Source organism: Lycorma delicatula, chromosome 6 (assembly GCF_047948215.1).
Source record: "Lycorma delicatula isolate Av1 chromosome 6, ASM4794821v1, whole genome shotgun sequence".
Classification (NCBI taxonomy): Eukaryota; Metazoa; Arthropoda; class Insecta; order Hemiptera; family Fulgoridae; genus Lycorma; species Lycorma delicatula.
The window spans coordinates 4,270,238-4,283,125 of NC_134460.1; the positions used below are offsets into that span (position 1 = coordinate 4,270,238).

The 12,888-nt window shown below is 35.8% G+C and overlaps 1 protein-coding gene across 1 annotated transcript in view; it reads right to left on the reverse strand.

Annotated features, from left to right (window-relative positions):
- Window positions 1-12,888, reverse strand: part of LOC142325999 (uncharacterized) — a 42,820-nt gene that overhangs the window by 25,085 nt on the left and 4,847 nt on the right. Inside the window, exons 2-4 of the mRNA XM_075368046.1 lie at window positions 11,080-11,112; window positions 5,727-5,888; window positions 4,601-4,736 (exon numbers count right to left, since the gene is read on the reverse strand). Of these exons, the coding sequence (XP_075224161.1) occupies window positions 4,601-4,736; window positions 5,727-5,888; window positions 11,080-11,112 (331 nt within the window). The remainder of the gene's footprint in view (window positions 1-4,600; window positions 4,737-5,726; window positions 5,889-11,079; window positions 11,113-12,888) is intronic.

Consider the following 12,888-nt stretch of genomic DNA (forward strand, 5'->3'; position numbering starts at 1 on the left):
ATCGATAGAGGCCAAGCGTTTTTGTGGTCAAATCAATCAATAGATAATATTGACGGTCAAAATACATCGTAAAACGAAATCAGAACTATTTGGTGGTATAATCAGTTTAGCGTAAATTTGGTCATTAAAAAATCTCCAAGACGATCTGCTACCGCTGTAGCGCATCAAAGCTTGGAACTTGATATCATTAAAACTTTTAAACTGAGCTTCAAATGTATACATGTTTTCAAATTATACGTGTACAAAATCCCGGAAAAATATGAAATTAAAGTAAGTGACCGTTCTCATGTAGTTGAATGCGCGTTAGTTTTAGTCTGTAGATAACCTTTCAAATAAACAGATAACTTTTGTCAAAACCGATTATAATTACAAAATCTGAAACTCAACAACTAAATGTAATTTTTTCATTATCTGTCTGATTTTTACAAGTTAAAAGATGTAAGTGCCATCACGACAGTGTGTCTCGACAACCTATGTCTCGAATGCGATTGATGGATCCATTTTATATTAATGAAAAAATAACAGCGGTAAAAAATATTACTTATACGGTTCAGGAATTTATTTTTTCCTCAGATTGACGCGACAACTATTATCTGTTAAGAACAGATGTAGCAACCGCTAAACTCAAAACGTTCAAGATGAACTTAAAGGTAGGTTTTCTGATCGATATATTAAGAGAAACCGTCTTGTTTCTCAGCCGTCTTACAGTAGCTTCAATCTGACCTCTGTAGATTTTTATTTTCTCAGGTACAGTGATGTATGCTGGTATAGCAGCTATAGCTATTACGGCAAAGTACATAGATCGGTCAAAAAAATTAATCTTTTTTAGTTTTCTTTTAGGAAACAATTTTTTTTTAATTTAAAAAAATATATATATTTAAATAAGTTGTAAATAATCTGCAAAAGGGTTTTTTATTCCAACGCTCCGAAGTCCAAAGAAATTCTTATTTTTGTCAGAGGGACGTTTCTGCGTTTGTACATATGTATGTATGGCCAATATATGGTCTTATAATTTTGGACCCGTCTCATTCTTATTTTCTTCTAACTTGATAGACAGGTACTACTTTCCGGAACCGACCGGGTTGGTCTAGTGGTTAACGCGTCTTCCCAAATCAGCTGATTTGGAAGTCGAGAGTTACAGCGTTCAAGTCCTAGTAAGCCAGTTATTTTTACACGGATTTGAATACTAGATCGTGGATACCGGTGTTCTTTGGCGGTCGGGTTTCAATTAACCGCACATCTCAGGAACGGTCGAACTGAGAATGTACAAGACTACACTTCATTTACACTCGTACATATCATCCTCATTCATACCGGAGGCTAAATAGCAAAAATATAGAAGGTACTACTTTCCGGGGGAATCTATTCATTTTTTTAAAAACTGGAAAACAGGGTGGCGGTGTTGTGGCAGAAATAAAGTTTCAAATCTTTACGGAGGCACTTCAGCAAAAAAACTTTCTTTCAAAAGTTGAAATTTTTATCTTATATTCCCCCCTCCCAAAAAATTAAATTTATTATTTTATTTTTTTTTTAGCTATATCTTGCTTTAGAATAGGATTTAAAACAAGTTTTTTGCGTATATATTTTCTACAACAGGCCATCAAATCAATAAAAACAAATTTTCTCATACCACTCCAATCGTTTACGGTAAAGAAAATTCGTTTTTAATTAATTTTTTTCTTTAAATCTATTTTAAATTTAAATCTCTTTCGCTAGTTACCCGTGACATTTAAAATGTAAAAATCTGACTTTTTGATGGCTCTTACTCTTTACTGTTTCTTAAAAAAAATAATGGCAAATGAAGGTTCATTCTTCAAAGGAGACGAACTCTTTTGTTAAATAGCTCCTGTTTTCTTATCTGGTTGGATGATTTCCAAGTTGTTGTTCACAATGCGTTCAACCATACTTGCTAACGCCGGTGCTAGCTCCGCAATTACATCCTTCGCAGTCTGTGCGTACGATATATTCTCCTTCAGCGATTTATTTTTGACGATTTTCATCGCTTCGAAGCAGCTTACCTTTTGAATTCTCTTAACCTCTTGGATCGCTAACTTCTCTCTATACAATGAACAGTTTATAGATCTTGCTGAATGATTTCCGTGACAATTGACGCTGACAGGCGAATCCTGCACGGGTCATCGGGATGAAGCGGTTCACCGCAAACACAGATCTATTTCCACGTGTAACGTGCCGCTGTGTATTCAAATCTCTGACATCCAAAGCATCGCGATGAAATCATCCCGACTTTCCAAACGGACGGACATCTAGTCTGTGAAAGCCATAATTCATCCTTTCTGGGCACTTCGACTTGTTGAATGTCAATACGACGAGTAGGATAGAACTTCTCACCGCGTCGAGTGTTCAATCGTCGACACGCTATAACTCTTTATTCATTCAGTTCCTCAACGATTCCTTCCTCTGTGCAGTTTAGAAGGTTCCTGCACACAACTGCACCGTTCGAGATATACAGTCCCTTACGATAAAACTTGAATGTCTAGCAGCTGTGACTTTGGAAAACTTCTTCGCCTTCAGCAGCCGTGTCGATTGTGAATCGTTGACAGTTTCAACGAGCAATCCTAATGTAAGTTTCTTTACATCCGTTACCGGTTCCCCAGCGGCTTTCATGATGCCTCGAGCGATCACGAAAGAACTTGTCTTGCTAAAATCTCCTTAATTCCTCTTAATAACCAAATATTTTGGTATCACTACGTTGCCTTTCGGTCGAAACTTGGTTCGATCCGTTTTCTCAATGTTTCTGAATTCTACAGTCTTCCTTCTCTTCGCCTGCGAAAACAGAGGCTCTCCATGACCAAGGTTTTTGCGTGGACCCTTTGCCACGGAAGGTGTGGAAGTAGACGCATCCACATAGTCTATAATGTCGCCAGTCCATTATAAGGATTATTATTATTATTATTATTAATCATGAATTTGTAAAATTTTATTATTAGATAATAAAGCGTACTGCTTTATTATTATATGTAGTAGTATTTATAGGTTATAAAAATAAAACTTCTTTATTCCTTGTTAGAGCGTGAAAGGATACTCTGATGAACCAGTGGATAGTTGCCACTATCACTAGTTAGTTTCAATTGATATGTTACGTGTTGGTGTAGAACACAATTACGAAACTAATCAAAGGTATGTTTTATCTGTATCTGAATGGCATCATGTTACTGACATTCTAAATTTAGATATTACCTCAAATAATGGAAATAGCATTAGCGTAATTAGCAAGTAGTGAAACAGCCTTACATAAATGGTAAATGATAATAGTCTTAAACAATAATAAACAAAAATTACATTTTTCTTACGTAATTACTAATTTTATGTCGGTGAATATATATATATATATATATTTTGGATTTTTATTCAAAGATTTCATTCTCGTTAATCAAAAAGAACTAATAAGAGGAGAAATTCAACTAGTGTAAATTATTGGTAATTTGCAATAATGATCGTTTACACGACAGTATAACACGTATGTATGTGTCAGTAAGGAAAAAGAGGTCATTTCCTTGTTATTTGAAATGATTATATTATTGTTCTATGTAGCTTGATAAGTAAAACATGATCATGGAAAATTGATTTTCTTTCAAGAAAAAAAAGTAATTATACTGCACCATGAACTGTAACATCAACTTTTCTCTTTAATGTAAATTTCATACGATGTTTTACTAATTTTATTTAATAATTCATATATTTATTCTTTTTATCATCATGCTTGTCCGTATTTCGTTCTTTTGCGAATTTTTTTCCACTTAAAATTCCTTTAGAGTTTTTTCACTTTTTTTTTTCACGAATTTTAATGATAATTTTTTTTATGCAGTACACTTAAAAAAAACGCTTATAAAAACAGGGTCACCTCTTGGTTCCTGTTTTTACCCACGTGTTTTTACCACGTTATATCTACCCACGTGTTTTCTAACAAACAAATCATAATTTCAATATGTAAGTCTTTTCCAATTTTCGTTTAACGTTTGATATAATTAAAAAATTTAATATTTTTCCCCGATTCTCTACATAATATACAACATCTCTATCCGCACTTATTTTCGCGAGAAATGTGATAATTCTGTACAGTTAGACACCAAAATTTATAAATTATACGAGTACTTTAAATTTTGTAAATTTGCGGTAACCGTATTAAATAGAAAACTTGCATTTTTTGTTACGTGCGGCCTAAAAGTTTTCTTACAAAGCAAATAACTTGTGAAATTACGACGGGTTAAATCAAAGCAGATAATAAAATATACCTTATCTGTGTATTCATATTTATTCATATACTCCATAAAATCACCGATGAACTTTTTGTTTCGTCATCCCTCCTGTATTTAAACTTACCCCGTATAGGATCTCTTTTAGCAAATGTTATTTCCAAAAAGATTGCAACGAATAAATTTCAAACAGAAGTAGTTGAAGACATCACGTCAAGTCAGTTCATTTATTGAGCCGACTGAAGGAATTAAGGTGTAACAAAGGTTTAAAATACATCATAGGATTTATAATAGAAAAAAAAAACGCTTTTATAGGCCAGGTAGAATACTATTAATAAAATTTATGTAAATATAGCGTAACATATTAATATTTAAATCTTACTTACGTCATCTTTATCTTTACATAAGTATGTTGTCTGTTTTACTTCATTCTTTAATATCTCTTCCGGCTTCAAACCATCTGTAGGTATTTCTGAGTGAGGTGGAAAGCTTAAGCCAGATACATCGGACACTGCTCGACATCTGTAAAGAAATAAATTTAGATACTATACTTATTTAATTCTATTGTCGTAAATAAAAACAGAAATATAATTTAAATTAAGCGATAGATTAGTTTTTTATAAAATTAACCGATACATAATTTTATTTTATTATTTTAAGTGTATTTCAGGAAAATCAAAGAAATATAGGATAATGATTGTCATGATAAGAAAATAATCGGTAATGGATATCAAAGTAGTTAAAATAAATCATGTAGATTTATTCATTTTTATTATTATTATCATGTTATTAAAAAATCCTTCATTTAGTGAAGAAGGGGAAGGAAAACGCTTGACATAGATCGAAAACGAAATGATCAGGACAGTAATGAGAAAAATTAGAATATTTATTTTTAAAAAATAAGAAATATGAAGATAAGAAAGGTTTATGAATGGAGAAAGGTAGAGGAAACCCACCCTGAAAACATTTGGAAGAAGAGATCGGAAAAATTATAACAGTAGGTATAATCTTAAATTAAAAAACAAATTTCATCATCATGATCTATTATAAATCGTTGTCGGTCGTTTAATTTGAATCGTGTAAATTTTATGAATAGTTATGTAAAATATAGTGTACAAATAATTTTTCGTTTACACACATTTATATTGTTTTAATTTTTAACGTCGCTACAAATAAGCGACTGGCCAATAGTTAATGTATGTCCGGAAGAGATGTGCTTTTATATCACAAATTATCAATTTATATGTAGTTTGGAATAAATAATCGTTTATTTTTTTGATAATAACACATTTTTTACACCGAGATTCAATCGTAACTAAGATATGTAGCGTTAATGAGAAACGCTCGTCAACATGTGCACCATTATAATAGCGATTTCTACTGTAGACTTCATAAAAATAATATTTAAAGAATTCAAGAAATAGAAAGACTACAAAAATTTTTATTTTATAAATAAGTAAATAGGTTAGTAAATTTTATTAATTAAAATAATATAAAATCTTGTCTAATTACTCTGCAGATTCAGTAGTTCCACTTCCAGTCGATGGCGGTTTTGTTACTACAGGTCTTGGTCCGGTTGCTGGGAACGGCATGAACCAATCAGAATCAAAATCGTGTAAAATATTAAGCGATGGCCACCCATCAGCGACACTAGGAAACAAACTGGGACTTCTTCTGTAACAAAAGATACACGCATCGTGATAAATTATAATTTTATTGTTGCATGAATTTTTACTTCTTAAAAAATTTTATCAGTAATATATAGTAAATTTAGAATCGCTTATTTCAGCAATAGCTAGCGCTAAAATTAACGATTCAGTTGTAAAATTTTGTCACACCTGAAGACTGACGGTAAAAATTATTGTTTTTACACAACTGCCCAAAAAGGAGTGTAATGTATTTAGGATGAGTATGTACGAGAGGTATCTCTGAAGTAAAGACCGTTTCATTGTAAAAAAACTTATTCTGAAAACTTTATAATTTTTTTTTTATTTCTCTTAACTACATTCCTTATACTACTTCTCTATGTAATCGCCACGTGAATTAAGACATTTATCGTAGCGTATTCTTCTATCGCCAGTCTATTTAGCCACTGATTAACAGCATTTTTAAGTTCATCGTCACCCGCGAATCGCTTACCGCTCAAATATTCCTTCAGTTCCCCAAACAAATGGTAATCAGAAGGAATTAAGTCCAGACTACATTTTTTATGACGTGTGGTTCTTCTCGTTACGTTGGACGTTAAAAACGCTTTCAACTCTGCACGGTGGAGCGATATGATTTGGGCCCTAAAGCATTCGGTCCGTATGCCTCACTCAATACCTTCTCAGAATGGTGGACGCATACCTGAGGAACAGCGGTCTCATCTACGCGGCAGGCTGGCGTAGGACTGCGATCACGTCAGGGGCGGCGCAGGGGTCGATTCTAGTCCCCGACCTTTGGAACGCCGGAACGCAGGCTGGAGATGCCTGAGGAATCTGTCTCGGTTGGGTGTGCTAACGATGTTGCCCTACTTGTTGCAGACTGCGGCGTGGAGCGCGTCCAACTGAGGCTCAGCCGAGCCATGCACAGACTAAGTGCCTGGCTGGACGACTATGGGTCGTCTCTAGCCCACATCTCGATTCCCCCCCGAGGGGAGAAGATCCCATCTCGTAGCGTGTCCGGTCGCTACACCACCCCCTCCGTTCCTAGCCAGTAGTGGCTTTAACGGAGGATATCTTCTCGCCCTCAAATTGATTGCGCACCACAGCTTTCAGTCCAGCCCCGCAGAAATGCCACCGATGCAGATGCCCCGAGGGACATCTGCATCGGTAAAGTTCACCCCGAGATAGTTTTACGTGTTTATGCCTTCAGAAAGAAGACAACGGACACCTGCAGCTACCACGCCGCCCACAGGAACTAGGCGCGGGGTCTTCATTCCGCCTAACCGCGGAATGAAGACCCCGCGCCTAGTCCTAACTATTAAAAGAGCCAATTACTGAATGTCTCAGATCCGTACTAACAGCCTCTATAACAAACTTACCTACTAAAGTTTAACACAGCGAAATTTAGACCTAGTTCCCTTAAGAACCCCGCTTATTACTCAAAGTGAGTTTCTATCTGACTCCGCTCCGGTCCGCCCGGGAGAGGAGAATAAACGCCTACTCCCGGACAGCTCCATCGCGGAGTCCCTCGTGACATTAACCATCTTTCGTTACCGCCGCCGAAACGCCGCTTCATACCTCCATCGTTAGCTCACAAAATTCCCTCGTCGAAGCGCGACCGCACCCCCCGGGACAAGAATAACCATGCCCGTTGGCAGCGGCCGCAACTCCGCCGACAGCTTTACTCCACCAAAATAACACCAATTATTCTAACCGAGGCACGCGCCTACCTTCGGCCAGTCAACTCCCCAGGCGATCCCTAGCCACCCAGGACCCTATCACCTACTAAATCCCTTCGGCGGTCCTGCTCAGGGCGAGGAAGCGAAGGAAGCCAGCAACTATTGTCCACTCTCTACGAATCCTACAGTTGACTCGTAGATCCAAAACAGAGTTTACTCTCTCGAGTTCCCTAGTAACTCTGGTACGCTCAGCTTCGTACCGGGGACATATGTGAAGGACATGGTCCACGGTGTCATCGACCCTACAGTCCGGATAGAAGCCGGAATCAACCAACCTAAACCTAGCCAATTTATCCCTAAAGGCACCATGTCCAGAAAGGAACTGTGTCGTGTGCCGATACCCAGCTAACCGCTCGCAACTCTCTAACATTGGGGAATATACCATGCGTATAACGACCTGTTAAAGAAGTGTTCCACCTATCTTGCCGAGAGTCAAAACCTTGGTCTTCGATCTCACGCATACGCTCAGAAGTGAGAAGGCCTCCCTTCTTTGCATCATACCGCTGGCTACGTTCCGTAGCCGAAATATCCACAGGTTTGATGCCCTGGATCACAGTTACTGCCTCTCGCGAGACAGTCCTGTAACCGCCGACAACCGCTAATAAAAGAAGACGCTGGGCTCGTAATAGAATGTCCCTATAACATTGGTACCGCAAACGATGAGCCCAGACGGGCGCAGCGTACAACGTAATGGCCTCGCAAACACCTTTGTAAATAATCCGCATGGTACGGAAATTCAACCCCCAATCGGGATGGACCACTCTACGGACGCCGAAAAAAGCATCAACTGCCTTCTACGCCACATACTGCAGGTGCTCCTTGAAGAGAAGCCTCTCATCAAGGATAACACCCAGATACTTTTGAAAGTATCTAGCCCACAGAAAAACGGAGATCATGGTACTAACGAATAAGCGTATCAATACCTTCCCCTCCCTGCCGATCGGAGTGGAGGTTGTCGAGACCAAGCCGGCCGCAACGTACCTCTGTATGATGATTGACCGGAAACTCAGCTTTGCTGAGCAGCTTCGGAAAGCCGCCGAGAAAGCTGTGGAAGCTATAACTGATGTCAGCCAGACATGGAAATGTCGACGGACCGAAGGCCAGCAGACGGCGATTTCTGATGTCCACGGTGCATTCCGTCCTGTAATACGGGGCGGAAGTGTGGGTCCAGGCATTAAGAGTTGAAAGAAACCGGAAGCGGCACGCGCAGGTGCAACGCACCGCACCCTTGCGAGTCGCTTCCGCGTATCGGACGGTTTCCGAGCCTGAAGTACTGGTGGTTTCCGGCGTCATACCCATCGCTATTTTGGTAAGGGAGAGCCAGGCAACCTAGGGAGACGACAGGCAGGCGAAGACCGGGAGACCATTGCCAAAAAGGAACGCAGTCGCACGTTTCTCGCATGGCAAGAGAACTGGGACCACGAAGACGATGGACCGCAAAGCTTATCCCTCTGGTCAGACCGTGGACGGTGCGGCGGCATGGATAGGTGGATTACTACATGACCCAATTTTTAACGGGTCACGGGTACTTCTGCGCTTACCTCCATGTCATTGGGAAAGCGCCGTCTCCCGACTACCCGTATCGTCCCGATGTACGGGACGACGCTGAGCACACCTTTTTAAATGTGCTCGTTGTGTGGTAATGAGAGACACTAGAGGTGAATCTCGGAGCACTGAGCCCCCACAACGTGGTTGCGATGATGCTCTGTAACCTGAGCAGCTGGGAGAGTGTAGCCCGATTCGTCGGCAGCATGCTCAGGACCAAGAAGGGTAACCTGGACAGTCCTGAAAATTAGGTACCAGCCTTCTCAGGCTAGTATAGGAGAATTCGGCCGGAAGTAATGTGTTAAACGGTTCCGGTTCGAGTCCTGGTAGAAAGGGGGTTATTTTAGTCGGTGTTCTGCCGATGGTGATTGGAAATACCATCAGTGGGAGTCCGACACTCTGCGCATAAATGCATTTCCAACTCCCTCCGGAAAAAAAATATTGTTTTAACATTTTATTAAGTTGCCTATTCTGTTTACTATTTATAAAAGATATTATCTTTACAAAAATATAATTTTATATTTACAATATTAATCGTGTTTTTAATCATTTCAGTTAAAATTTGCATATGAATAATTTACTCGTAGCATATTAATACTGTAATTTTCTGCTGTTGAAAAATATGATTGAATGAATAATTTATAATAATAATGAAATTTTAAAATTTTATTCTCTTTACTAAATACGGCAATTTTCAATGCATTTTCTTGTGTTTATTTTAATCGCATTCTCCATTAAGTAAATTATTGTTTATCAACAGACAATTTTAGTAACTTTTTGCAATTTTAATAACTTCTCTTCCTAATAATGAAGTACTTCGTATAAAAAACCACTGCGGTTATATCGGACAAGTCTTAGGCAGGAGTACCAACGGGCCGGTCAAGTTTAAACCTTAATTAGGGACAACATAACTAATCAAAAAATTTAATTAAGAAGACGATAAAGTTAATTTTGGCAAAGATTTAATTAAACAGGGAGATTTCATTAAACCGGCTCTTCCTCTGGTCCACCTTCCCGCCTGACTACCAGACAGTCTGTAGTTAAACTTTAATCATGAATGAAAAACGAGTCCATTTTTTTAGTTTTTTTTTTTTTTGTAACTAGAAGGTAAAGGATTTTAATAGCGTAGCATTTTTACGCTTAGAAGCCCTTTCTGATTTCATGTTACTTAGATATGATGGCGTCGAAATTTTTAACTTCTCAAACCTTTTTATTAATTTAATTTATAACGTATTGTCCTTTTCGATTGCTTTTTTCCAATAAAGATCGAAACGAATTCTTTAAAAGATTTTCAGTGATTCGAATTAAATTATCCATTCGTATTATTTTTTTACGCCGACCGCTTTATTGAAAAGATGTTTCGAATTTTTTTAAATACTACCACGATTATTTCTAATTAATTAGTTCATTTTCAAGCAGTTTTATTTGATATCCCGTACTCGATTAATTTCCAAACAAATTCTTTTTTTCAGTTTTAAGAAAATTACGTCTGATGTCCGTCATTTTATATTTTTCAGGTCGTAATGTATCTACAGTCGTCTGCGCGATTAAAATAAATCGTTTGATTTTTATTTCATTGAAATCGGTACAACGTTTCTGGAGCTACCGGCGCACAAACAAATAAAAATATCACCTAAGTACCTCGATAGTTATCGAAGAAGTATTAAGTATCGTTGTAGGGTAAAGATAATCGAGTAATAATGAAACATTTCTCTTTACGCATTCGATATATTTAATCCGATAATACAATCCTTTATCTTTTTCTGTTTAGCCTCCGCAACCACCGTAAGGTATTACTTCAGAGAATGATATGTACGAATGTTAATGAAATGTAGTCTTGTAGTCTCAGATCAATTGTAACCGACCGCCAACGAACAGTATGATACATACAATCCTAGATTCAAATAACATTAAGTAAAATATTATTATCGAACTTACATAAACGGTCCTTCAAACAATGGCGGCAATGCCCTGAAAATAATAAATCAGAATTAACAGGTTTAATTATACAAAACTTTATTTTTTTTATTAGTTATTTAATTAAATAATAAGTATATAATAATTTCAACCTTTAGACAAACCTTTCAGATGTATACCTTCGGGTGACGTCATAGAACCCCCTCGTCATTCGTTATATAGGGTTATTTAAGCGTTATAACATAGTTGCGTCAACTGTTATTATCATTTAATTAATTTTCACAAGCCTTTTTGCTCTATCAGTGAATACAAAAATTTATTTTATCTCGATGAAAACTTTTGTTATATTTGGTCACAATTAACCTTCTCCCAGTACAAAAAAGCTTATGCACGCATAACTTACCTTCTTGTAATATTATTATAACGATAAATTACAGTACTATGTAATTATAATGGATGTAATTTTTATTTTTTTGTAGACTAGTCTTTAAAAAGTATAGTGTTATACTCTTATTAGAATCCATCTGTTATGCTTATTTTATCCATTATGTCCTATCTGTTATGCTCTTATTAGAATTATTTTATTTATTTATTTATTTTTTCAACAACGTAATATTTTTATTTACGACAGTTTAAATGTGAAAAATCTTCATAAATTATTACTATAAAAATATATCTTACGTATATTTTTTTTAAACATAATTTTTAAAGTATTTTTTCTTGTTTTGAGACATTTATAACAATTTATTTTTGAGGAGAATACTTTATAGGTAACTGAAAAGTCTCACATTGTTATTTCGCATTACACACCGCATAGTTAATTCGTCTGTCGTCTGTCTTCAGTATTATTAGGAAAAACGTCTTCATAATGTCACATAAGATTGAAACTCGGAAAAACAATGCCCTTGATCAAATAATCTATTGCAACTTTATAACAGGAGGCTCAAAATAGAAATTTTTAAAAATTCAAATTTTGTAATAAAAAATAAGAATATAACTGAAAATTATTACCTCAAATCCCTTTTATTTATTCGTTTTTGTATTAATATAATTACTGAATATCATACGGTCAAATAAATTTAGTAAGTATTATAAAAATAAAATAAGAATTTAAAAAAGACCGCATTTGCAAAATCGTAATAATGAAGTGAAAAAGAAAAAAGAAAAAGACATGAAAAAAGAAAACAAAAACAAGACGTGAAAAAGAAAATTTTTGTTATATAAAAATAAAACAAAAATTTTATTTTTTACGTTTTTTGTTACTTTTTAACCGTTTTCAAAAAATAAAGTTTTCAGTTCAACCTATAACCATTTATTTTCTTCTAGAATAAGAGGAAGAAGGTTTATTAGACAAAAATTCACATGGTTTAAAAAGATGATTTTTTTTCATCATCTTGTTTCTACTGCATTGTCTATTTTTTTCAATTGTTTTTTTTTTTTATTTTGCTTTTTAAACTTTTTTTCTTCTTTTTTAAATTTTTTTGGTATCTGTAAATGCTATCAGAAAAATAACTAGAACCAATTTTTAATTAAAAAAAAAGTTTTATTCTAAATATATATTTAAACATCTTATTACTAAGGTTTAAATCGTATTATAAACCCTTATTAAGGGGTTTCGATTCAAATCCGGGAAAACTGTTTATATTTTTTTATTACATTGTAAAGAAAAATATGAAAAACTTTACCCTTCAACCGATTCGAAAATACAGATAGAAAAAAAGCTGTTATACAGAGCGTTCTGAAAGTTGCTGTGCACTGGAATTATAGAAGTGTAATGATGAAACTTTTTTAATTATTATTTTGTGTTTCTTTTTCATTATTTTACAGAAA